General features: G+C 41.0%; 1 protein-coding gene across 2 annotated transcripts in view; it reads left to right on the plus strand.

Annotated features, from left to right (window-relative positions):
- The window catches only part of preb (prolactin regulatory element binding), a 45049-nt gene extending 20081 nt beyond the window's left edge, over nt 1-24968 (plus strand). For both annotated transcript variants that reach the window (XM_084336943.1, XM_084336944.1), the window contains exons 5-10: nt 2365-2445; nt 8266-8393; nt 17550-17723; nt 19851-19923; nt 20115-20274; nt 24435-24968. In XM_084336943.1, the coding sequence (XP_084193069.1) occupies nt 2365-2445; nt 8266-8393; nt 17550-17723; nt 19851-19923; nt 20115-20274; nt 24435-24529 (711 nt within the window). In that variant the 3' untranslated portion in view covers nt 24530-24968. The remainder of the gene's footprint in view (nt 1-2364; nt 2446-8265; nt 8394-17549; nt 17724-19850; nt 19924-20114; nt 20275-24434) is intronic.
- The last annotated feature ends 1713 nt before the right edge of the window (nt 24969-26681 follow it).

The following is a 26681-nucleotide window of genomic DNA, read 5'->3' on the forward strand; positions in this document are numbered from 1 at the left end:
CCTGTAAATGTCCTAACCCAACCCCCTCCAATACAGATTTACCTAGTATGGTTTTGTCAATATTCCAATGTACAGTTTTGCCTGTTTGTACAGTGTTTCTCCCCCCCAACCCCCTCCAATGTAAATTACCTAGTATGATTGTCAATATCCCAATGTACAGTTTTAGTTGTACAGTGTTTCCCCCCCCCCCCAACCCCTCTCCCCCAACCCCTCCCTACCCAACCCCCCCCCACACAACCCCACCCAACCTCCTCCAATGTACAGTTTTTACGTCAAATGTATATACTCCCTTTTCTGGACTCTTTTTGTATCACAAACAGTACTGTATTTGCAAATCTGGTATGTCATAAATGTATAGATGTAGCAGTACTGTCTATCTGTATGTCATGTATGTCATATTTGATGAATTGAAAATGGGGGACCCTGATGTAAACGAGACAAAAGTCTTTCTCTGGTCTGCATCCCTTTAACAATTGTGTGTATTGAGCTGTACTGTATTGTACCCATTCTGCAATCTGTTAATAAAGTTTTCAATCAATCAATCAATAACACTGCCCTCTAGATGCCCTGTTTAGCATAACACTAACACTGCCCTCTAGGGGCCCTGTTTAGCATAGCACTAACACTGCCCTCTAGGGTCCCTGTTTAGCATAGCACTAACACTGCCCTCTAGAGGTTGGGGTCCTGTACATTTACATTTTTACATTTACATTTAGTCATTTAGCTGACGCTTTTATCCAAAGCGACTTACAAGTTCTGTACGACAAGTCATCAGGAAGGGTACAACCTGTATAGCTCAATGGGTTGAGCTTACCTCTGAGCATGGTACTAACACTGCCAGGGTTAAAGGTTTAAATTCCACTGCAACTACAAATACTGAAACATGTCAGCAGTCATTCCATTGTAAAGCATTCTGTCCTGGTCATTATTTTAACGTTACCTCTATTGGGATAACTAGGGACAAACCAAATAGTCTACTATCAGGTTTACCTAAGAAAGTGAGAAATTGACCACCTATGAAACCATTACACAGAATAGAATTGCTTGCATAAAAATGCCTATAAGTTGTACTTCCATGTTCGCTCATTTGTAGAAAATATATTCCAGTAAGATATTATTATAGACTATATAATACTATCTATTGGACTATTATAGACACCTTAGGTGGTTACAAATATAATGCAATGCATTATGTCAAAATAGAAGTAAAAACACCACACATGCTAGATGCTACCACACTGTGTTGTTTGTTTGGTAGAGGAACAGGGTGTGTTTGTGTAATGTGGCTTTTTCTAAATAATATCTTTTGTCTCTGGCTCCTGAGTTGACCAAGTCTGAGCACCACTGGTCTAGAGTATTATGTGATGGCTGTAGGGCTGACCTTCGATATTTTTTGGAATTCGAAGCTTCGGGGCCGAGATTCGATTTTAATTCGATTTTAATATGTATACCGGTATTTTTTTTTTAAATGTTGTGGGACTTGTACAGCACTTTGTTCAACTTAGTCAGTGCTGTAAAGTTTAAACCTTTTTAAATCTTAGACAAACTAAACACTTTGCTTTCATGAAATATTGTAAGCCGTCATTTGAGGCTTTATAAAAGCAGCACAATGAACACAAATCTGTCAGTGCTGAGTCCGACCTCATCTTAAATAACAAAGAGGCAGAGTTGATTTAGCAAAAAAAATAAAAAATCATATCTTTATTTATTTTTTTATAATCGATTTTTATTTTCGTATTCGAATCCCATGCCCATCGAACGAAGCTTCGAAGTATTTAAGACAGCCCTAGATGGCTGTATTGGAGAACAGCAGCAATGGTTATGCAATTATGAAATATTTGATGGGAATAACCAACCCAAACATTTCAGTCAAAATAAAATGAATGCTTTGCTTTAATCTTGAAATTTGATTCCGTATGAAGATCTGTCCCTAATCTAGAACATACCTGCTAGTCTAGAACATACCTGCTAGTCTAGAACATACCTGCTAGTCTAGAACATACCTGCTAGTCTAGAACATACCTGCTAGTCTAGAACATACCTGCTAGTCTAGGACATACCTGCTAGTCTAGAACATACCTGCTAGTCTAGAACATACCTGCTAGTCTAGAACATACCTGCTAGTCTAGAACATACCTGCTAGTCTAGGACATACCTGCTAGTCTAGAACATACCTGCTAGTCTAGACTCTAGAACATACCTGCTAGTCTAGAACATACCTGCTAGTCTAGAACATACCTGCTAGTCTAGGACATACCTGCTAGTTGCTGATCTTAATTCCATATAGTCTCTTAATTGATTTGCTTGGTTAAATAAAGGTAAAACTAAAATGATCTTTGCTGTATGTTCTTGACTCTATCCCAGTACCCTGCGATGAAGAAGAGGTTCGACTTCAAAGCCCACGAAGAGGAGATGGAGGATCTGGACATGAGCCCAGGGAACAAGGTTACACATACATATACACACATAATACACATACATATACACATAATACACATACATACATATACACATAATACACATACATACATATACACATAATACACATACAAATAATACACATACACAGGAGAGGATAGAAGCACAGAGAATGCCTTGCAGTCGTAGCGCGCCCCCAGCAATACCGAGCCCGTCGGGATGCTTTTAACTAGGGATGTTCGATATTGGCTTTTTTACCGATATCCGATATACCGATATTGTCCAACTCTTAATTTCCGATACCGATATCAACTTATACCGATATATAATTTCAGGTAATTAACATTACATATCTCTTGTCATGGAATTAACACATTATGCATACTTTTGACAATAAATAAAATCAGAATTTGTTCTTACTTCCTTGCCTGGGTAAATAAAGGTTAAATAAATGTAAAAAAAAAAGAAAAAAAGTTTAAAACCCATAATTTCCGATATTACATTACTTTGGTTGCCTTGGGTTAAATTAATGATATACCATAGGTTGCCGACTCTATTTGTCTATGGAGAAGTACCCCTTCTTTGCATGGCTATAACTTTTTAAATTCTATTGCTACATTGCCATTATTAGGGCCCATTCAAAGTCCTATATGTATTGTTCATTGTGTAGCAACGTTAAACTTTTTCATTCACATATTCATAGTAAAGTATGGTCTAATGTATAAGTATGTTTTCATCTCTTTCTGCAGCTTTCTCCAGAACGTGATCTATAGCCCCAAATGCATTATATTGATGATGCAATACAGTTTTATGGCAATCAGCGCGATATAAAAAATTCCAACTAGACGTACTTCTAGAAGTTACTACACGTCATCTGATGTTGACCGGATGGGCTAGGGGGCGTTTATAATTCCGTGGGCAGCGTTATACCAATCATCTAATGTGGGTCAAATGTTGATAATAGCAGTTAGTATCAAAGACGGTAACGTTACACGCTGAAACTCACCCCAGTCTCCGCGCGCCGTTGGGCGATCATCGTCGAGTTGAAATCTTATCATTATGGGATGTAAATTTACCCGGTCCATCTCCAGCTTGTATAATGGTATATACGTCCAAATCATGTTGTTTATCGAGTTATTGGCAATCGATCACTGTGTAGTGTGACGAGCCAGAGTCGCGGGACCTATAGCGAGCGCCGGAAGTACTACGGTCGTCTAGGACAACCTCTATTCAACATCCTGTTTGGCGATTGCGCCGATCGGCCACCAGATGGCGCTCCTGAACCGCCAGAGAGCTTAGTGGGTCCTGCTGGTGGATCTCAGGCCAGCGGTGGGGCATTATGAATCCGATCGCAGATTTTTGAAATATTGATATAAGGACGCTGTACAGCGTCCCCCGGCAACTTGAGCATGGCCAGCAATGACGTGAAAAGACGTTTCATGGCAGTCAAAGTGTTAATGCCAATATCGGCCGATAATATCGGACATCCCTACTTTTAACGCATGTGTACTACAGTCATAGACCCATGTGAATGTAGTTTGCAAATCCAAGATACATAGCATACTAGTAGCTAAGGTCACCGCTCTGTTCCGATGGCATGTTTTATCAAATGGAACATACAATAAAATCTCCATTCACAAATTCAAGAGTATTTTGTTTCAAACAAGCTTGCAACACATGCCTATAGAGCTGGTCACTCTACTTCTACTGCCTTGATACAGATGACTGATGACTGGCTTAAAGCTATAGATAACTCTATGTTGGTGGGAGCTGTGCTGTTAGATTTTAGTGCTGCATTTGATGTGCTGGACCATTCTCTACTGGTTGATAAACTTAAATGTTATGGTTTTAACTCTTCTGCTTTAAAGTGGATACTAAGTTATTTGTCCTCTAGATCACAGAAGGTGTATCTAAATGGCAGCCTGTCCAGTAGCAGAGGTCTAGAGTGTGGCGTGCCGCAAGGAAGTTGCCTAGGACCTTTGCTCTTCTCTGTATTTACTAATGACCTATCTTGGGCTACCAAATGTGCTACAACAGTTCTTTATGCAGATGATTCAACATTGTATTACGCTGCACCATCATGCAATGTACTTAAGGAAGCTTTGAGTAGAGAACTTAAAGTTGTGCATGACTGGGTAGTATGTAATAGACTTGTCCTTAATATCTCCAAGACTAAATGTATTGTGCTGGGAACAAGGCACAGGTTATCTACAAATCCAAAGCTTCATTTAAACTTGTGTAATTCAGCAGTTCAACAAGTTGAAAGTACTAAACTCCTTGGAGTGATGCTAGATTGCACTCTGTCTTGGTCTCAGCATATTAATTATATTGTTTTAAAAATGGGAAGAGCAATTGGAATTTCCAGAAAAAGTGCTTCTTTTGTTGCCTGTCCCCTTTATGTCAGATAGTGCAAAGTTTAGTTTTATGTCATCTTGACTATTGCTCTGCGATGTGGTCATCTGCTGCCAGTGGTGACCTCAGGAAGCTCCAGGTGGTCCAGAACAGGGCAGCACGGTTGGTACTGGGCTGCTCACTAAGGTCTAATGTGAGCCTTATGCATACCCGCCTCTCTTGGCTTAACGTTGAAAATAGATTGTCTTTTAATATACTTGTGCTGTTCAAGTTGGTCATGAGCAGTAAAACTCCTGTTTTTATACATAATCAGATTGTTTTTAGTAATACTGTGCACGAGCATTACACTAGAGGTTCCAGTAGTGGGCAGCTTGAATGGCCAGGTCCTAGAACCAGCGCTTTGGGGAGATCTTTTATTTTTAGAGCATTAACTCTTTGGAATGGCCTGCCTCGGAACCTCTGCTGCATTTACAGTAGATTCACTTTTAAAAAGAATCTTAAATTGTTTTTAAATAGTTTTTAACACTGTAAAGTAATTTTTTGTTTTTGTTTTACACTAATGTAATTTTAGCTATCTTAATTGTTACAGTAGGTTCATTATGCATTGTGTGTACTGACTTTTAATAATTTTGTTTTTGCAATAGTGATTGTTTTTGTATGTTTTTTTTTTGTGTGTGGACCCCAGGAAGACGATATTACGATATTACGATATTATATAAATATCGGGTACAGTTCATTAACAATACACTTTTTCAACGTATCGTGGATATCGTGATGTTTTGCCCAATAGGATTGTGTCGCGTCAATCTGGTCCACACGTTACTCGTTCATATCTCAGCCCGTGTTGAGATATGCCCATTCCGCGGTCTGTTAATAAAGTTTTCAATCAGACAGATGTATGGAAAGGCTTTTATTATAACATTCGTTGAGGTAAAATCATTATGGCTCATTTAGTCATCCTGTGGTGCACTGGTCTCCTACTAGTCGGTCGCGGGGAGCTAATGTAAGTAGCTTTGTTGATGTCAGCACACCGGACATTCAGGAAGTAAAAAACGAATAGAGCTTGCCGATTGGTGCTAAGAACAGCAGGGCGGGTGCAAGCGGTGTGACGTAATTGGCAGACTCGACTGTCAATCAAAATTATTCTGTTGTCCGTCAGAATGAATGAATGAAAACGTTATTAACATATTGCAGAATGGGTACAATACAGTACAGGAGGATGAAGACCAGAAAAAGACTTTCGGCTTTTTTACATAAGGGTCCTCCATTTTCAATTCATCAAAACATTTAGAGACATACAAATATATAGTAGTTTCATAAAAATGCTAAAATGCTATTGATTGATTGATTGATTTAAAACTTTATTAACATATTGCAGAATGGGTACAGTACAGCTCAATACATACAATTGTTAAGGGGATGCAGACCAGAGAAAGACTTTTGTCTTGTTTACATCAGGGTCCCCCATTTTCAATTAATCATATTTCTAAATCATATAATATCTCATTGCTAAATATATGCAATATATTATAATCTAATAATCCAATAATCTAAATCTAATATATAATATAAAAATGCTAAATGCATGGGTATTTTATTTTGTCTTTAATGTTAGCTTGCAAACTCAAATACTGTCTTGGTAAGCCTCATAATGAATCGTTTGGGGTAAAAAAGAAACATCGTGATGTGTATCGTGTATCGCCGAAAGGTCAGAAAATATCGTGATATCATATTTAGGCCATATCGCCCAGCCCTAACTAGCTGGTTGCTATTGCACCAGCTAATGGGGATCCCTAATAAAATAAAATAAAATAAAATAAAATAAAATACGACGGGATGGGTCAAGCACAAAGAGACAATTTCATTGGCCCAAAAAGAAAATGCATGAGTGTGTTTGCTGCATGACTGCGTTGCAATGTGTGCTACGAATAAAGACTTCTTCTTCAAGTGAAATAGACCCATTTGACTGCAGTTAGCGATCTAATGTTAAAGATTTTATGTTTTCATTTGATAAAACAAGGCATCGGAACTGAGTTGTAACCTTAGTGACTAGCATGCCATGTGGCTTTGATAACTACAGTCAAATTGGTCTATTATGTCTTGCTCTAAATCAGGGGTTCTCAAACCTTTTTATACCACAACCCCATTTTATTTAGGATTTTTTTTTGGCGACCCCACACTTAATGTATCGTGTAATTTCAACGTGGAAGTAAGGAATATCAAAATAAAAGCACACGTTGAACTTGATCATGCATATTTATTACATGCACTGTTATCAATGAAATTAATGAATATTATCAACAAAAGCAACAATTGTTTCTGTATACACAAGCATTTATAAAACGCGGCATATTTAGCCAAAATATGTTGCCAGAACATGAAAAGAAAATGCGTTTTGGCGGAGATCCGCTTCTACTCTGAAAATCCTGCCTCACACAGGTATGTTCTCAGCGCATCATTACTAGGGGTGGGACGATACATCGATCCAGATCGATACATCGATGTAATTATCAACGATCGAATCGGATCGATGCAATGTAATAAGATCGATTCATATCGATACTCTTATTTTGAAAATCCTGTGGCGAGTCTCATATCCGCCCAAGAACAACAGCAGTAGCTCCGTGTGTGTAGACGTTACAGCATAGCATTCTCCCTTTCTGTGTGTGTGTGTGTGCGCGTCTTTGGAAAGACCAGATGAGGTCAGAGGAGTTTGATGTTTAAATGTTATTTAAACATAAACAATATAATACATAATAAATGTAGGCCTATACATGATCATGCAACATCAACAAATTGTTGTAGGAACTGTTTGGGAGAGGGAGGTAGGGAGGGGTTTTAGGTTGAGTTTTGAGTTCCAAAAAATGGAGCTTAAAGTTTAAAGCTCAATATATCAAAACGTGGCACTTTACAGTGAACAGGAGGTCTATTTGTATTAAAAACAATAGATTGATTTTCCTTTAAATGTCTGGAAGAGCTCAAAAATACAAATGTCAAATGATATTTTCGTTACCTTTTTTTAGTTGATCTAAATGTTACTGATTGTGTTAAATGGGCATATGATATCATCTCATATCGATTGCAGGCACCTGAATCTAATCTAATCGTATTGTATCGTGAGAGACTTTGTGATATCGGCAAATATCATATCGTTGTCCAAAGAATCGATATCGTATCGTATCATGATGAAACTGGTGATTCCCACCCCTAATCATTACACAACACTGGCTACTCGTCCCGGACTGATATCCAGAATTTTTTGCGAGGGCCTGTCCAGTGAACTTGACTTTCAGTAGCTCGTCAGTCATCGCACAAAAGATCATTGAGTGCTTCCTGGCGGGTGCTCTCCTGCTCGGGCCGCAAGGCATTCTGGGGCCTTGCTCCATCCACACCAGGGCTTCTATCCTCTCCCACACCCCACGTCGTCCCACATCAAATGATTTACAATGAGCTTATTGAGCGTCTCCTAACAGACTGCGTGTTGTTCCTCTGTAGCACCTTGTGACGGTCGGTCGGGGCTTCGTCTGCAGCGTGTGGAGTGGAGACCAACTGGCCATGAGTCTTCGCTGGCAGGACACCATGCCCCAGATCGCAGACAGGACGTACCGCTACATGGCCTGCAGGCAAGGACACCTTTTTGGGGGGGGGGTTGAGTCCGTGTCATGCTCTGTGTCACTATCAGCATCTCGATACACCACATGAAGCATGTGCAAAGGAAAATCCACCCTAATATAGAATTCACATAATGTTATTTCCATGAATGACGTACAATTTACACAATTTGTAAGTCGTGTTGGATAAAAGCGTTTGCTAAATGACTAAATGTAAATGTGCAGCTCAGTCTCCAGGAACAAGTCTCTCCTTAAGCTGAACACCAGACACTCTAGTGATGATGTCATCAAGCGACGGATCCTGGAGCTGCCCCATAGCCAGTGAATAGTGGAACAACTAGGATACCATGACAGTACCCATCGTTATTTCACTGGGATATGGGTACTTTTTCTTTTATTCAGAGCTGTAGCCCTACATGTAAATACAACTCATTATGGATGAACAATTTTGACTAATTGTCAATAGACAAACTCCACTTGATGACATCGCAAACTCAAGTCTTGATGCTCTGGTTTCCAGCTTAGGAAAGACTGTTGTCTAAGTTTATAGGTATTTATGAATGAATGAGAACTTTATTTAACAGATTGCAGAATGGGTACAATACAGTATGGCTCAATACACACAATTGTTAACACTTTCCGTGCCAGTCCTATATACCCTGTTGCGTGCCACCGCTCTATTCAATGACGGAGCACTCACATTTGTGAACGCATAAACTATATCTTAAATTATGGCTATGTGTCTAATACAACCGTCGCTTATCAATGACTTGTTTGCAGTCAACATTGTCGAAACGGATTGTTTTTTAATCGGTTCATTTCCGTTTTATACCATTTTGAAAAACACTCGTTTTTTTAAACTTTCAGAAAAAATAAAGATTCTGCAGGAATCACGCTGTACTGTAATACACAAAACACGTTGTCATTTTTCGGCCTATTTATGAATAGTTTTCAAATAAACGCTAGATTATCGATAGTATATGTGTACTTATGCACGCTATAGAAGCAGGCTGAAAAATCCATTATCTTATTTCCTGATCAGCTACACACACTCACAGCCACAGCCACAGCCGAGGACTTGACATGGACCACACACATTGACAGTGTTGTGAAGAAGGCACGACAACGCCTCTACTTCCTCAGGCGCCTAAGGAAGTTCCAAGTCAGTCAGAAGATCCTTAAGAACTTCTACTCATGTACAATAGAGAGCATCTTGACCGGCAACATCACCTCCTGGTTTGGGAATAGCACTGCACAAGACCGAAGCAGACTACAAAGAGTGACACGTTCAGCCGAACGCACAATTGGAGGGGGGCTCCCCACCCTCCAGAACATTTACAACAAGCGTTGCAAGGGCAAGGCTAAGAGAATCATTAAAGACTCCAGTCACCCGAACAACTGCCTCTTTGAACTGCTGCGGTCAGGCAAGCGATACCGGAGTCTCAAGGCGAGCACAGAAAGACTCAGAAGAAGCTTCTATCCCCAGGCCATCAGGCTGCTAAACGAACAATGAACACTACACAACAACAACCACCAAACGCACATAGCACACACATCCACACGCACACACTCACTTTAAACAAACACACTGTAGCACCCACTCCACACACTTTATAGCACACACCCACTTTAAACAAACACACTGTAGCACCCACTCCCCACACTTTATATTTATTGATGAAGGATTGCACTACAACTCGTACACCTTACTGTAAATTGTACCTAAATTGTACCTCATCCCATTTCTGCTTTGCACTATATAGTACTGTACATTAGTATGAATGAATGAATGAAAACTTTATTTAACAGATTGCAGAATGGGTACAATACAGTACGGCTCAATACATACAATTGTTAAGGGGATGCAGACCTGAGAAAGACGTTTGTCTTGTTTCCATCAGGGTCCCCCATTTTCAATTCATATAGAAAGTACACTGCATAGTATTGTATATTATATGGTAACTCAGAACATTGTACATATGTCTATACCGAACACTGTGACCTCATTTTCTTCTTCTAAATTACATGCTATACTATGTTATTTGATACTATCTTGTCTAGCACAGTCTCTGGAGCGTAACAGTGAGAAGCATTTTGTATGAAAGTATTCTGTACTTCTGTATGACAACTATTAAAGAAACTTGAAACACACACACATATGCTGACGGGAACGCGAAAGAGGGAGCACATTTCCCCTGTGCTGGCTGCCCTCCACTGGCTTCCTGTGCGTTTTAGGATTGATTTAGGTTTTACTGTTTGTTTTTAAATGTTTGAACGGCTTGGCACCGGGTTACCTCTCAGACCTGCTGGAACCCTATGTTCCTCTAAGGTCCCTCAGGTCCTCTGACCAGCTCCTCTTGGCCGTTCCAAACTCCAGGCTGAAGCTCAGGGGGGACCGTGCTTTTGCAGTGGCAGCCCCAAAGCTCTGGAATGAGCTGCCACTGCATGTTAGGCAGGCCCCCACTCTGCAGGTGTTTAAATCACGCCTAAAAACACACTTATTTGCTCTGGCTTTTGTTTTTTAAACCGTTTTTTGAGAGATTGGCCTTTTTATGTGACACATTGTACTGTTTTATTATGTGTTTTTATTACATTTTTATGTTTTATGTTTTATCCTATGTTTGTGGACTTGTACAGCACTTTGGTCAACTTTGTTGTTTTAAATGTGCTATATAAATAAAGTGGAGTGGATTGGATTGGATTGGATTGGACATGTTGATATATAGGTGAAAACGGCTCTGATTATCCCAAGACTGGTAAAATAGATTCCTTACCTCAGATCAGATGTTCTCCAAAAAGATTATTCCAATTCCTGATCGCCATTCCAAATATCGATCGCGTTTATTGATCCAACGCTGTGTGGTCGAAAGACATATTCCACACTGTTCTGATGGTGGGCAATGACTGGGATCGTCTCCGGTTACTTGCCTGACATGTAAAATGTGGAATCCGGACTCCGGAGAGACTATAGGGGGCGGTATTTTCCCTGTTCGAGCTCAGACAGATCCCCAGTGGTAACGTGAGGCTATATTGATGAAATATGAATGGAAATCGCTAATAAAAAAATAAACGATTAAATTGGCACTGAAAGGGTTAAGGGGATGCAGACCAGAGAAAGACATTTGTCTTGTTTACATCAGGGTCCCCCATTTTCAATTCATAGTGACATTTATGACATACACAACATACATGACATTTATGGCATAGGGACATACAGGTATATAGTACTGTTACATTTGTGACATATACGATATGCAAATATACAGTACTGTTACCCAGGATCCTAACAGAGATTATATACATATGATGGGGAGGAGACTGTACATTAGGAGGGGGTGGGTGGGAGAAAAAAATATACATACGGTGGGGAGAAAATATATACATACGGTGGGGAGGAGACTGTCGTAGGTGCTCTTTAAGAGCGGTTTTGAATGTGGGTAGGGATTCACATCTTTTTTTACGGCTGTGGGTAGGGCGTTCCACATTGTTGTGGCATAATTGCGAAATGTGTTTTTGTGTTTGTGCCGAATCTGGGTCGAACATGATTTGTGGAACTCCCTCTGGTGTAGTGGGCGTGGTATTCACTGACCTTTGGGAAGTATTTAGACATGTACAGTGGTGTAGTGTATCTTGTAGACCAGGCCCATTGCAAGTTGCTGTACTCTGTCGTCTACTATAAGCCATCCTAGGTTGTCACAGTGGACAGGGCAGAGTCTTCAGGGTATTTTTGTTTACCAGAGAGGAGATCCGGTACAAGAATCTAGTTAGTTGGTTGACTTTTTTGATTACATTGGATGCCATTTTTGTCACAGGAAAGATTTGCCTCTAGGATGGAACCCAGGTAGGTAATTTCATCTTTCCTTGTGACAATATTGTCACCCCCTGTAACTGAGAAGCCGTCGGTCTTGCCGAGTTTGTTATTTGAACCGAAGAGAATGGACTCCGTTTTACCCATGTGTAATGATAGTTTGTTATCAGCGAGCCAGGTGCAGATTCTGCCGAGTGTTTTTTCAACCTGTAACTTGTTCTTGTCAGAGACCAGCAGGGCTGAGTCGTCCGCGAACAGGAACAAGTTGCAGTCACAAGCTGAACTATCATTGGAATAGAATATGTTACATACAGCTATATGTACCAGATCCCATGCAAGCTGACTGCTAATAGTGAAACCATGGAACTATATTAGCTGCAAGCTCACTGCTAATAGTGAAACCATGGAACTATATTAGCTGCAAGCTCACTGCTAATAGTGAAACCATGGAACTATATTAGCTGCAAGCTCACTGCTAATAGTGAAACCATGGAACCATATTTGCTGCAAGCTCACTGCTAATAGTGAAACCATGGAACTATATTAGCTGCAAGCTCACTGCTAATAGTGAAACCATGGAACTATATTAGCTGCAAGCTCACTGCTAACAGTTTCAAGTACCTCGGAGCCCACATATCCGAGGACTTGACATGGACCACACACATTGACAGTGTTGTGAAGAAGGCACGACAACGCCTCTACTTCCTCAGGCGCCTAAGGAAGTTCCAAGTCAGTCAGAAGATCCTTAGGAACTTCTACTCATGTACAATAGAGAGCATCCTGACCGGCAACATCACCTCCTGGTTTGGGAATAGCACTGCACAAGACCGTAGCAGACTACAAAGAGTGACACGTTCAGCCGAACGCACAATTAGAGGGGGGCTTCCCACCCTCCAGAACATTTACAACAAGCGGTGCAAGGGGAAGGCTAAGAGAATTATTAAGGACTCGAGCCACCCGAACAACTGCCTCTTTGAACTGCTGCCGTCAGGCAAGCGATACCGGAGTCTTAAGGCGAGCACAGAAAGACTCAGAAGGAGCTTCTATCCCCAGGCCATCAGGCTGCTAAACGAGAAAAAATCGCTAAACGAACAATAATCACTATGCAACAACCATCAAATGCACACAGCACACACACCCACACGCACACACTCACTCAAACAAACAACACACTGCAGCACCCACTCTCCACACTTTAGATCACACAAACACACTTACACTTTATATTTATTGATAAAGGATTTGCACTACAACTCGTACACCTACTGTGAATTGTACCTAAACTGCACCTCGTCCATTTGTGCCTTGCACTATATAGTATAGTATTGTATATTAGTACACTGCACAGTATTGTATATTGTATGGTAACTACGTCTACGAACATTGTACATATGTCTAAACTGAACACTGTGACCTCTTTTTTTACTTCTAAATTTTACTATGTTTTTATTTCATACTTATCTTGTCATGCACAGTCTCTGGAGCGCAACAGTAAGAAGCATTTTGTACAAAAGTATTCTGTACTTCTGTATGACAACTATTAAAGAAACTTGAAACTTGAAACTTGAACTAATAGTGAAACCATGGAACTATATTAGCTGCAAGCTCACTGCTAATAGTGAAACCATGGAACTATATTTGCTGCAAGCTCACTGCTAATAGTGAAACCATGGAACTATATTAGCTGCAAGCTCACTGCTAATAGTGAAACCATGGAACTATATTAGCTGCAAGCTCACTGCTAATAGTGAAACCATGGAACTATATTAGCTGCAAGCTCACTGCTAATAGTGAAACCATGGAACTATATTAGCTGCAAGCTCACTGCTAATAGTGAAACCATGGAACTATATTAGCTGCAAGCTCACTGCTAATAGTGAAACCATGGAACTATATTAGCTGCAAGCTCACTGCTAATAGTGAAACCATGGAACTATATTAGCTGCAAGCTCACTGCTAATCAGTGATGCCGGTAACGCGTTACTAAGTAACGCGTTATTGTAATCTGATTACTTTTCCCCGAAAATAGTAATCTAACGCGTTAATCTTTAAAAGCCAGTAATCTGATTGCAGTTACTTGTCCAAGTGGCTGTGCATTACTATTTCGTTACTATCTCATCATAAATTCATAATGCAGGCGGAATGCAGTATTTTATTTCGTTTTCGACAGTCAAAAATACATTTTTGAGCTGTTTTTCTTATTTGGGAGTGACGTGGTGTGGCAGTGAAAGGGTTACACAAGAATGTGGCCCGCGGCATGACTGGACTCTCTGTCTGTGACGTGACTGCTTTGGCCCAATCACATTCCCCATCCACAGTCTGCGAATCAGAGGCAGAGTAGGGCGGGTCTTCACAGCACGTCATGTGACATGCGCCAATCGTGTGACAGCAGGGCTCCGTTGCATTCGTCTGAGAATTCCACCCCAAAACGCTTACAGGAAGAAAAAACACGGCTTATTATTATTACCGAGGCGCGCGGCTTATTATATTATTAAAGGGGAACTATCTTATAAATGGCCTTTTTGAGTGTTTAGCATTGTTTCCTAGCTATGTGAACTTATATTAATATGATCTATGTCTCAAAATTCTCATATTGGCGCATTCTTCCAATTCTCCTCTCACAATATTCACCCTCACTGAACTGAGTCATTTGAAAATGTGCCTATATGTGATGTCATAAAGACACTGCTGCATGTTAATGTTCAGCAGACGGCGCAGCCACACAGTGGTTTAGGAGGCACCTGCAGCTGCGGCTGCAAAACAGCTCGAAATCTTGAGGTAGAAAAATGCTGTTTTTGAGGACTTGATTAGAAATACAAAACAATGAATAAAAAAAATATATATATTACAGAGGTGTTCCATAGACTCACAGGAATTGTGTCAAAGTGCCCAAATAGTGAAAGAAATAGTAAAATAGTTCCCCTTTAAAACAGCTACTTGTGGGCACTCATAAAAACACCGTGGTCTACAAGTTGTTTAGCGAGAGGATGGTGGTAATGTGCTTCAATAGAACAATGGATCAATGCCATGTCAAAACTCGGCTCCGCTGATCTGGGCTCCGCAGTACACACACAGACACACACGCGCGCGCGCGCACACACGGGATCGCAGCAGCCACACACACATTTCCACTGTCCAATAGACAAGCGCCCTTTTCGACCGCGTGACATTGTTCAGATGTTTCAACTTCACCCCCAGAACCGCACAGAGTCCACCAAAACTATATGTGAAAGCGACCTAAACGTAAATACTGTCTACCGCTAAAAACAGCACATCCAATTGCATTGAAAGCATCTGGAATCACAACACTACGACGCTTCGACTAGGTACAGGAGGACTCGGAGGCCAGCCAAACAGCAAAAGAGAGAGATTGTTTCTTTCCCTATTGATTAATGTATATTTGATGGTGGCAGAGCAAAAGCTCTTATTTGCCAGATTTACAGTTAATTTACATGTTAAAGAGAGACTGATTGTATGTTTATAGAGAGACATTTATAAAAACAATTTAATAGTTACAGTTGATATAATTGAATAGTTCAGCCTGCATTTGTTAGATGTGAATGGATACACTGGTTTTGTAAAACCACTGGCTGGCTGCTCTAATGCTGTGAGCATCATAGACTGTTGCTTTACCATACTTGATGGTACAGAAGCTGAAGCACTAGTTTAACAATTTACGTTATGTGCAGAGAAACAAGTTAAAAACAATTTATGCACTTTCAATAAAGCGTTTTAAAAAAAAACTGTTGGGGGAACGACGACGACTTCGTAACCTAGTTACTTTCAAAGTAACTAAGTTACTCTGATAATCAAGTAATCAGTAAAGTAACTTGGATTACTTTTTAAAGGAGTAATCAGTAATCAGTAATCGGATTACTTTTACAAGTAATCTGTGGCATCACTGCTGCTAATAGTGAAACCATGGAACTATATTAGCTGCAAGCTCACTGCTAATAGTGAAACCATGGAACTATATTAGCTGCAAGCTCACTGCTAATAGTGAAACCATGGAACTATATTAGCTGCAAGCTCACTGCTAATAGTGAAACCATGGAACTATATTAGCTGCAAGCTCACTGCTAATAGTGAAACCATGGAACTATATTAGCTGCAAGCTCACTGCTAATAGTGAAACCATGGAACTATATTAGCTGCAAGCTCACTGCTTTCAGTGAAACTACAATGTGACATGTTTTTGATTGAGAAAAAGAGCCAAATAAATGTCAAAGTGTTGTGACACTGTTTGTTTAATGTATGCTATTATCATGTAGGTTTGCTAAGGTAGAAGACCAGAACGATGTGTTTAATGTATTATTATCATGTAGGTTTGCTACGGAAGAGGACCAGAATGATGTCGAGTCAAGTCAAGAGTTTTATTTGTCCACGGCATACAAGTATACAGTGAAATGCGGGTGGTCATGCCCGCAGCGATTGTGCAATAATACAAGTAATAAGAATAAGACATAACCGGTATAATGTACATAAAGTTTACAAAAAGCATGGTAAAAGACATGCTAATAATAATAATTTATAATTTATAATAATTAATAATAATAATTTAGGACCTGCTCAGTGGTCATCAATTGGCACACATGCGATGCATGCATGCAATTCGTATCTGCGATTAACCCATCCCGTCGTCCTTCCCCCCCAAGGGCAGCCGGGAGCAGACAGGCGTCAACGTGAGCCGCGCCAGGGGACCAATCCAAGTGCTCCTGTCCGTCTTCGTCAAGGACGCCACAGCGTTAGCGATCTATTGTTGTGCATGTTTTTTCCATTGGGTTTATCTTATCGGGGGGGAAATCCTTGCGAGCACGGGGAGAACATGCAAACTCCACACAGAAAGGCCTGGGATATACCCCACCTGGGTAACTGGCATCATTGAAACCTGGTCCCCAAGCGGGAATCGAACCCTGGACCTTCTTGCTGTGAGGCGACAGTGTTAACCACTACACCACCGTGCCGCTAAGGTCCTGCGATAGTGCAATACAGTGTTAAGCTACGGATGAGGCACTGGGTCTTATGTATACTATACAATATACAGTTATACTATATATCCTTATGCTATCTTTCTATAGCCATCTATTTACTATACAAGAACCACTCCCGTTCTTTTTTTTTCTTTTTTTTTGTGACCTTTTCATTGTGTAAAGTGACCGTTGAGTGTGAGCGTGTGCAGCATGTGTGTGTTCGTGCTAAAGTGACTGTTAGTATGTGAGCGTGTATAGTATGTGTGTTGTGTGTGGAGAGTTCAGTGTTCAAGACTCTGTATTCAATTCAACTCTGTATTATTATCATGTAGGTTTGCTAAGGTAGAGGACCAGACCGATGATTGTGTTTAATGTATTATTATCATGTAGGTTTGCTAAGGTAGAGGACCAGACCAATGCGCTCAGGCTCTATACCGTCCAGATCCCCCACAAACGAGAGAGGAAGCCCCTGTCATGCTACCTGACCAAGTGGGATGGGAGGAGCTTCCTGCCCATGCTGACTGCTTCCTGTGGCAGTGAGGTCATCTCCAGCATGGCCGTCAGGTGAGAGGAGCATAACACTTCTTGCTGGAGGTCTAGGTTGGCCTGCTCTCTCTCTCTAACATGATGTATTGTAATTAGGGATGTCCCGATCCGATCACGTGGTTTTCCGAAGATCGGGATAAAAAAAAAAAAATCGGAATAAAAAAAAAAAAAAAAAAAAAGTTTATTCAACAAACATGACCATGTTCACGTCTTAAACTCATACTGTGGCCTTAGTTTTGGTTTTAAATTGCATATCATCATTCATTTATTTATTGTCACACAGAGCAGAAGAATTTTGCCAAAACAAACCAATAGTATCCAGCTGCAGAACGGCAGACCAGCCACACTCTCAGACCCAAACGCATTTCCTTTGATTTAATTATACATCAAATGATTTATGTCAAGGATTGCAATGCCTCGCTTGAATGAAGTTAACTTTTCACCTGGATAACGTCAACATTCAGGGTGAATGTAATGTGAGAAATTGGGATTACATTTTTTTTATATATATATATATTTTATCGGATCGGGAAAGATCGGTATCGGTAGATACTCAAAATCACATGATCGGGACCGGATCGGGAGCAAAAAAATGTGATCGGGACATCCCGAAATGTAATCACAGTTCTTCTTGGAGGTCTAGGTTAGCCTTCACTCACTCACTCACTCACTCACTCACTCACTCACTCACTCACTCACTCACACGATGTAATAATAAATTGTATTTGTAGTGCACTTTTCATTCACTAGGATCCCAAAGTGCTACAGGGTTAAAACACAGTTACAAAATAATTATTAATAATAAAATAAATCATAGTTAACACTATTGGGACCGGCCACGTATAAATACGTGTTTCGAATCCATGCGTTGTGGACCAGAGGCACGTATATAGCCGTGGCAAGTTGTTATTGTTTTATTCCATATTAATAACCGGATCAAGATCCCCTATCGACTCCCCGATCTACTCTGCAGATCTACCCTCGGCAACATGCAATACCGGCCAGATCCTCTTAGGGGCGCCATCGCTCCACTGCAGTATCATTGTGGGCGAATGGAATTATTATTTTTTGCCTCCAACGGAGTATCATATTACTCTGATCCCAAAGCAACATCATGCACCGTGTATCACGTTTCGAATCGCAGATCTCACCATGGAATAAGGGGATTTATCATCAACCAATGGACATATCGATCTACCAGATGCCGATCGATAACGGGGAAATGCTGTAGGGTATCCCACGGGCTGACGGTAAGACCTTATTCACCTAAATTACAGCCGGATCAGACATTGTTGTGAGACGCAAGCATTCGATCAGTGAATGTGGCTACTTACACGGACACTATTGGTAATCAATAATACTAATCGACGTTCCCTGCCGCCCCCCTTTCATCCATAGATGCTATGGGATAGTCCGGATCATAAGCAGTTTGTGTTATTTCATTAGCATATATACAACAGAAATGCCGTTGAATATAACGTTAGTAGCCTTTAGCTCTATAAGTAGCTTTCCAGAAAATATACGAGACGAAATCTGCGATAAAGCTTATATTCACGGCGCTATAAAATGACAACCTATTGATGGATTTTTTTTCTTTCTTTAAGCCATTTTGAAGGGACGGTTTATGAACTCAAGTGACAATGAGAATGGACAGATAGCAATACTATAAAGTATAGATATAGCTCTGCTATCGGTTTGTTGACAAACCTTGGTCCTCTAGCACCATATTAGACGGGGCCGAACGGTCGTCAAAGTGTTAAAAATATAGTATGAACGGAACATTTAAAAATAAATAAATAGCTAGCAATCAAAGGCTTTTTGAAATAAGAATGTTTCCAGGCCTGCTTTAAAAGAGTCCAGGCTCTGTGGTGCCCTCAGCTGGATGGGGGAGGCTGTTCCCATTTCCCTCTCCCCTGTATTGTAATCACAGTTCTTCTTGGAGGTCTAGGTTAGCCTGCTTCAGCTATAGAGTGATATAGCCTTAGTTAACATACTACTAGTCATATTACTCAGCCTCTATAGTATCAGACTACAACATATTGACCAAAATATCAATAAGGTAGGTTTGGAAAAAGTGTGGCAGTTTGAGATGAAATTTGTTTATGAACCGTGTGGGAAAACGTCCCTTTCGTCTTTTCCTGACAGTGATTCTGGAACCTTCATTGGCCTTGGAACTGTGACAGGCTCAGTGGCTATCTATATCGCCTTCTCACTACAGGTAGGACACACGCACGCACGCACGCACGCACGCACACACACACGCACGCACGCACGCACGCACACACACACACACACACACACACACACACACACACACACACACACACACACACACACACACACGCACACAAAGCAGCTGTGATGTCACCGAACTCCATGTTAACTCCTTCTCTCTGTGTCTGTCTGTAGAAGTTATACTACGTGCACGAGTCCCATGGCATCGTGGTAACAGACGTAGCCTTCCTGCCCGACACTCCGACAGGCAGGAGCATCAAAGGGAACAACGAGGCGGCCATGTTGAGTGTAGCTGTGGACAGTCGATGTCAGATGCATACTGTTCACAACCGAAGTAAGGGCTTTTAACCAACCGCTGTGGTAGTCGTGTTAGTAGTCGTCGTAATATTAGTTAGTCTAGATGGAAACATAGACTGGACATGAAAACACCTGCATAGGGTGGATTTTTTTTTTTCACCGCCTTGTTTTTTTTCTTAATCCTTGAAGTGTCTATTTTAAGATTCTGACAGGTAACGGGTTGGAATAATGTCCCATGGGGGTTTATTTTTAACCCTTTATTATTACACCTATCCTGAACCAAAACCTGAAAAAGGAGAAAAAGAAAACGGCATAACTTTTGAAGTTAACAACATATAGAGACAAATTAAAACATTTTTCCCAAACAGGTTTGACCCAAGGAATTCAGTACAGTTGTTATTTTTAAGATTCAAACACATCTCGATTAAATTCCAGGACAGAAAAAGCAAGAAAAAACGCTGAAAAAAAGTATATCGCATCTCTATTTTCCCTTTTTACTGAAATGTAGTGCATTGGACAAGATCGATTTAGGTTAACACTTTGACTGCCTAAAAACGCTTAAACACGTCATTCCAGGCCATGCTCAAGTTGCCGAAGACGCTTTAAAGCGTCTGTAACTGAGGGGTACAATTCCCTGACTGTATTGATAAGTATGGTATCATTAAACCACTACCGCTTTATGTACTTTAATTACTGGCCATACAGTACACAATATATGAATATGATGAACACTTCCCACAATGAAATCGGTTCCAGTCAAAGGTATTAATCAAGTATTTAATGGAGCAAAAGGTACATAGGATACTTTACATTATTCTTTGAATGCACTTGTAAGGCAAAGGAATATGCGTAGGCAAATTAATAACGAATGTCTATTCTCTGGTTACGCAGGAGGTAATTATACAACCTGAATCTGAGGGAATTATATCTATGGTGCACTAGTAATATAGCGGAAGATACTGGAAGGGGTTCCCACTGGTTGTAAGCCAGCAGGGGGGTAGAAGATCTGTCGGTAGTAGGACGTCTGGTCAACGATGACTAGGGAGACTTCAGGTACAGAAGCCGGTGCAGTAGCCTCTTGATCCACAGACGAATACAGCTTGGTTCTCTTGTAGACTGTAGCTCCACAGGGAAGAAAGCTAGTCGGCCTCAGGCTCTCTGGGCCCGACTCGACTTGACTCCTCTCGGGGTAAATCCAACACGTGCAGGCGTCGGCGATTATCCGCTCCATAAATCACAGGACCAAAGCAAATATATTCCAGCCGCAAAGGGCTATGTAGTCGTCGGGTAGATTAATCCAGTGTACATGTCCATACGGTTCTCGCTTAGGTCTCCTCGGGTGAAAGCGCCATGCGGTCGGCCAAGCCTGGATAAGAACTCTAGCTAATACGAGAAAGCGTTGGATGCTGGTCGCTGTAGAATTCTAACCGCACGATACACTATACACAAATAGACTATTAAAGACTTAATAGAAATATGTCGCACTCGACGGTATAGCGCCAAACTCTGACAATTCAGTTATTAATTCGCACGCGGTCTCGATGCTCTATTCTGAGGCCAAACAGGCCATACTTCACCACACGTTGTATCGTGGGTGAGGCTTCAACTTATCGGTAACATACTAAGGAAGGTAAGAAGGACTAAGGGGCTTCTACATTCACCTGCGCCGTATTTATACGCACGGTGAACAAAACTAGTTCCACTCTCATTTCTGTCGCGTATCCCTGGGCAAGGGCGGGCATGTCCAGACACATCTTGACGGTGACTTTGAACCTGGCTCCGGAGGCCGGTCCCTGGCACCGGTGGACCGCTGTCCAATAGGAGAATGAACTATTATAGTCTGGGCTAAAGGGATATTCCGTGTATATGTACAAGGAATATACAGGGGATATCAAACGATATACAAATACTATGCAATATATATCAATAAATAAATATATATATTCGGTTTAATCTGATCCTTTGTAACAGCGTCTTTGATATCAATATTTCAAAAATCTGGGACCGGATTCATATTTCCCCTCCGCTGGCCTGAGATCCACCAGGAGGACCCACTGAGCTCTCTGGCGGTTCAGGAGCGCCATCTGGTGGCCGATCGGCGCAATCGCTTAACAGGAAGCGCAGTAGAGGTTTTGCTCGACGGCCGTATTACTTCCGGGCACTCGGTACATGTCCCGGGACTCTGGCTCGTCACACTACACAGCGATCGATTGCCAATAACTCGATAAACAACATGATTTGGACGTATATACCATTATACAAGCTGGAGATGGACCGGGTAAATCGCCATCCCATAATGATACAATTTCTACTCTATGATGATCGCCCAACGGCGCGCGGAGACTGGGGTGAGTTTTAGCGTGTAACGTTACTGTCTTCGATACTAACTGCTATTATCAACATTTGACCCACATTAGATGATTGGTATAACGCTGCCCACGGAATTATAAACGCCCCCTCGCCCATCCGGTCAACATCAGATGACGTGTAGTAACTTCTAGAAGTACGTCTAGTTGGAATTTTTTATATCGCGCTGATTGCCATAAAACTGTATTGCATCATCAATATAATGTATTTGGGGCTATAGATCACATTCTGGAGAAAGCTGCAGAAAGAGATGAAAACATACTTATACATTAGACCATACTTTACTATGAATATGTGAATGAAAAAGTTTAACGTTGCTACACAATGAACAATACATATAGGACTTTGAATGGGCCCTAATAATGGCAATGTAGCAATAGAATTTAAAAAGTTATAGCCCTGCAAAGAAGGGGAATTTCTCCATAGACAAATAGAGCCGGCAACCTACGGTTGATAATTAATTTAACCCATGGCAGCCAAAGTGTTAATATTGGAAATAATATTGTAATAAAGATAGTCTCCATGCTGTTGTGCCTAATTGTCCTACATAGACAAAAATGAACCCTAACGCCATAATTGTCGTGGAAATATTATTATAAGAACAGAAGGTAGTAAATAATTTCTGAGTCCAAGCTGCATACAAATGATCATAGATTTATTCCCTCTGTGGCCACACAAGGAAAATGCTCAGTTCCAAATCAGAGAACCAGAACCAGAACCAGAGTGCACACAAGTGTCTGACCAGGAAGTGAGATAGAGCCCTGGTCGTCAGACATACCATTTAAATACACATGAAAAAAAGGATAACCAAAATATTCCCAGAGGGCCAAATGCACAAACAATCTGCTCGGCTAGGCTATGTTATTTATTATGTCTTGTTATGTGGAGGACAACCTTGGCGCACTCTACGGCTCCCATCTTAACCCTTTCACTGCCACACGACAGCCGGTTAACCCTTTCACTGTGACAATACAGAAGGTTAGCCCTTTACTATCACATGATAGTAAAGGGCTAACCTTCTGTCGTGTGGCAGTGAAAGGGTTAAAGGAACAGTAGTGTCTACTATAGTCAGGCTAGTTCACTTAGTTGGTCATATTACAGTAAACTAGTCCGCTGTAAAACATAGAATATGTATTCTAACACAGATGTATCGATAACATTCCCATAACACTAGTCATCTTATCCTTCTCTCTAGATGATGTTATTACTAGTGCTGTCAGGCGATTAAAAAAATGTATCTAATTAATTGCATTTTAAACGCATAACCATTTTAGGCCTGATATTTTATATTCTATAACCGTATTTCAAATTGCATGTGTCCGGATGGCAGAATTCAGTACTGTATCTACAAAACCTTCTGTTTAATCATCTTCCATTTATTCATTTGCTTAGATTTTTCAGGTCTGGTCAATTTTAGCATGGTGTTATTCACAGTCAAAGATAAAGAAATACATAAAAAATTATTAATTGATATTCTCATTTGGTTCATTACAATGTACTCAAGCCTAGTAACAGACACAGTCTTTCTGACACTGGGAATACATTCCCTGAGATCCATAGATGTCCCTAGAATCAGATACCAAGAACATGCAAATGGACCATATTAAAAAAAAATTGTAAATGTTTATTCTACGTTCTTATGGAATGAATGAGATTAACAAAGAAAAAAAATGAATAAAAATGTTTTAATACATTTTGAGTTAATTTTCATAACGTGATAATTTGCTGTGTAATTAATTAATCTAATTAACGCGATGAACTGACCAGCCCCTAGTTATTACACCATGTCTAGTCATCTCATCTCTGTCTCTTCTTCCCCCGCGGCGACAGGATCCTTCCCCATCTGGTTGGTGTTGTTCTTCTGTGGGCTGATGGTCGTCGGCACCATCCTCCTGCTGCAGCATCTCTTCCCCGGCTTCATCTGAAACGTGGTCAGAGAGCCGGGACAGATCACGGGACACCTCCACCGTCAACACAGACCAGCCTCCACTGATGACTACATTTCCCAAGCTCCTTTTCACCAGAACTGGACTACAACAACTCCCACCCTACCCCTTAACCCAACGCCTGTGAAGCACCTTCCCAATGTCAACCATTGACTCTAAATAGCTTTTTATTCCTCATCCTCTCCAGCGCTTACTCAGGACCCCCCCCCCCCCCCCCCCCCCGGGACCCTCACCATGAGAGCCTCTGAGCTTTTCTTTCTTTCTTTTTCCATCAAGTCTTAATGTTTTTTTGGTATCATGTACGGCGATTGAAAGGCTCATGTTCATATACTAATCATGAATGTTCAAAGGGTGGGACCTTTTTATTGAGATATTTAAGGAATCATGTGTAAAATATATAAATGTGCTTTAAAAACTATCATTGGGCCTGAAATGTGTTTCATTTGTACACCACGACTCTAGGCCAACAATCTGTGTTGCTCCAGTTTGTCCACTAGTGGGCAGCATAGACCAGATATTCCAGTGCTCTGAAGGACTGGTACAGTAATGCCTGAGATGATCATTTACAAAACAACAGATTTTTACACCGTACAATCTGTTTACTCCTTTTTCAGTTTGCCTGTCAATCACTGGCACATTGCTTGTTTTCTGTCTACAAATACACAATAACTACACATATACAGCTTCACAATAACTCATATACAGTTACACAATGACTACACGTATATGACATGCAGGACTGGGAGGCCTACTGAATATGAAAATGGGGGACCCTGATGTAAACAAGACGAAAGTCTTTCTCTGGTCTGCATCCCCTTAACAATTGTGTGTATTGAGCTGTACTGTATTGTACCCATTCTGCAATCTGTTAATAAAGTTTTCAATCAATCGATAGCATCATGGATCCATGCAAAGGTAGAGATCTTTACTAGGGTTGTCCTGATCGGCCAGAAGCCAGATACAATTCTGATTGTTCTTGTTAAAAATAAATGAACCATTAAGTTAAAGCTGTGACGTGGGCAATTCTTTTTTCTTTAAGCAGGGCTGTTCAATTACCAAGCAAGCATACCTTGGATTGGATTGGTTTTATTTACTTGAATGTACTTTAAGTGTGAACTGTGCAGCTATTGGATCAGGACTTGGTATCAGCAGATTAATTTTTTATTTTTATTTGGATCGGGGGTGGGCAAAAAAACTTGATTTGGACATCCCTCATTTTTACAATTACAATACAGTTGTCCACAATATATACATTAGATATGAGTGCTAAACTTTCAGTATCGGCCGATACCAAGTACCGTTCAGATCCATCGTTTTTACTGAACACAGTAGATCATCAGTATGACAAAAATAATAAAAGGGATATACAACTGGGCGGCTAGGTGGTGTAGTGGGCAAGGCACTCGCCACCAATGTGGAGACGCTGGGTTCGCATGTTCGAATCCAGCTCTCCACATTGTTTTCAGTTTGGCTGGTCGTCCATACTAATACAATTGGCAGTATTAGAGGGTGGGAAACTGATGGGTGCGGATTGGGCGTTGTGGACAGCGACTCCTACAGGTCGGTTGGTGCGCCTGCGCAGTAGAATCAGGAAGTGTCGGGGGCAGCGTGAGCCTCCCACGCGTTACTCCTCGCCACTGAGAGATCGAGCTGCGCAGGTGAAAAGATGCGACTGCTGTTACCTCAAGTACCGGAGGGGACTTGTGCTATGTATGACTTAGTCCACATTGCAGCCGGCTTGTGGGAGGCAAGAAACGGCGTCCGTGACAGGGGAGGGTTGAATTGGATGATACGAAATTGGGATGGGAGAAAATGTATAGAAAATGGGAGAAAAAGTGGATAAAAAAAAAAAGGGATATACAACTAATGTCTCCATTAGAGCGATCTAACATGTAATATGCAGCAAATCAAGTCACTTTGCTTTGATTTCTAGCATGTTACATGTTTCTTGGCATCAGATTTTATTATCGGGGGGGAAATTCTCAGATTCCAATTGTACTGGAAAAAGACTGTTGTGGTGTTTGGACCACATCACCACCCAGCCCTGCAGGAGAGCTTCTCCAGTGTGTTTGAAATACAGCAGAGGCAGCGAGAGAAGGACCATATATCATACTGTACTTGTGCTGTATAA

Source organism: Notolepis coatsorum (assembly GCF_963971535.1).
Source record: "Notolepis coatsorum genome assembly, chromosome: 19".
Classification (NCBI taxonomy): domain Eukaryota; kingdom Metazoa; phylum Chordata; class Actinopteri; order Aulopiformes; family Paralepididae; genus Notolepis; species Notolepis coatsorum.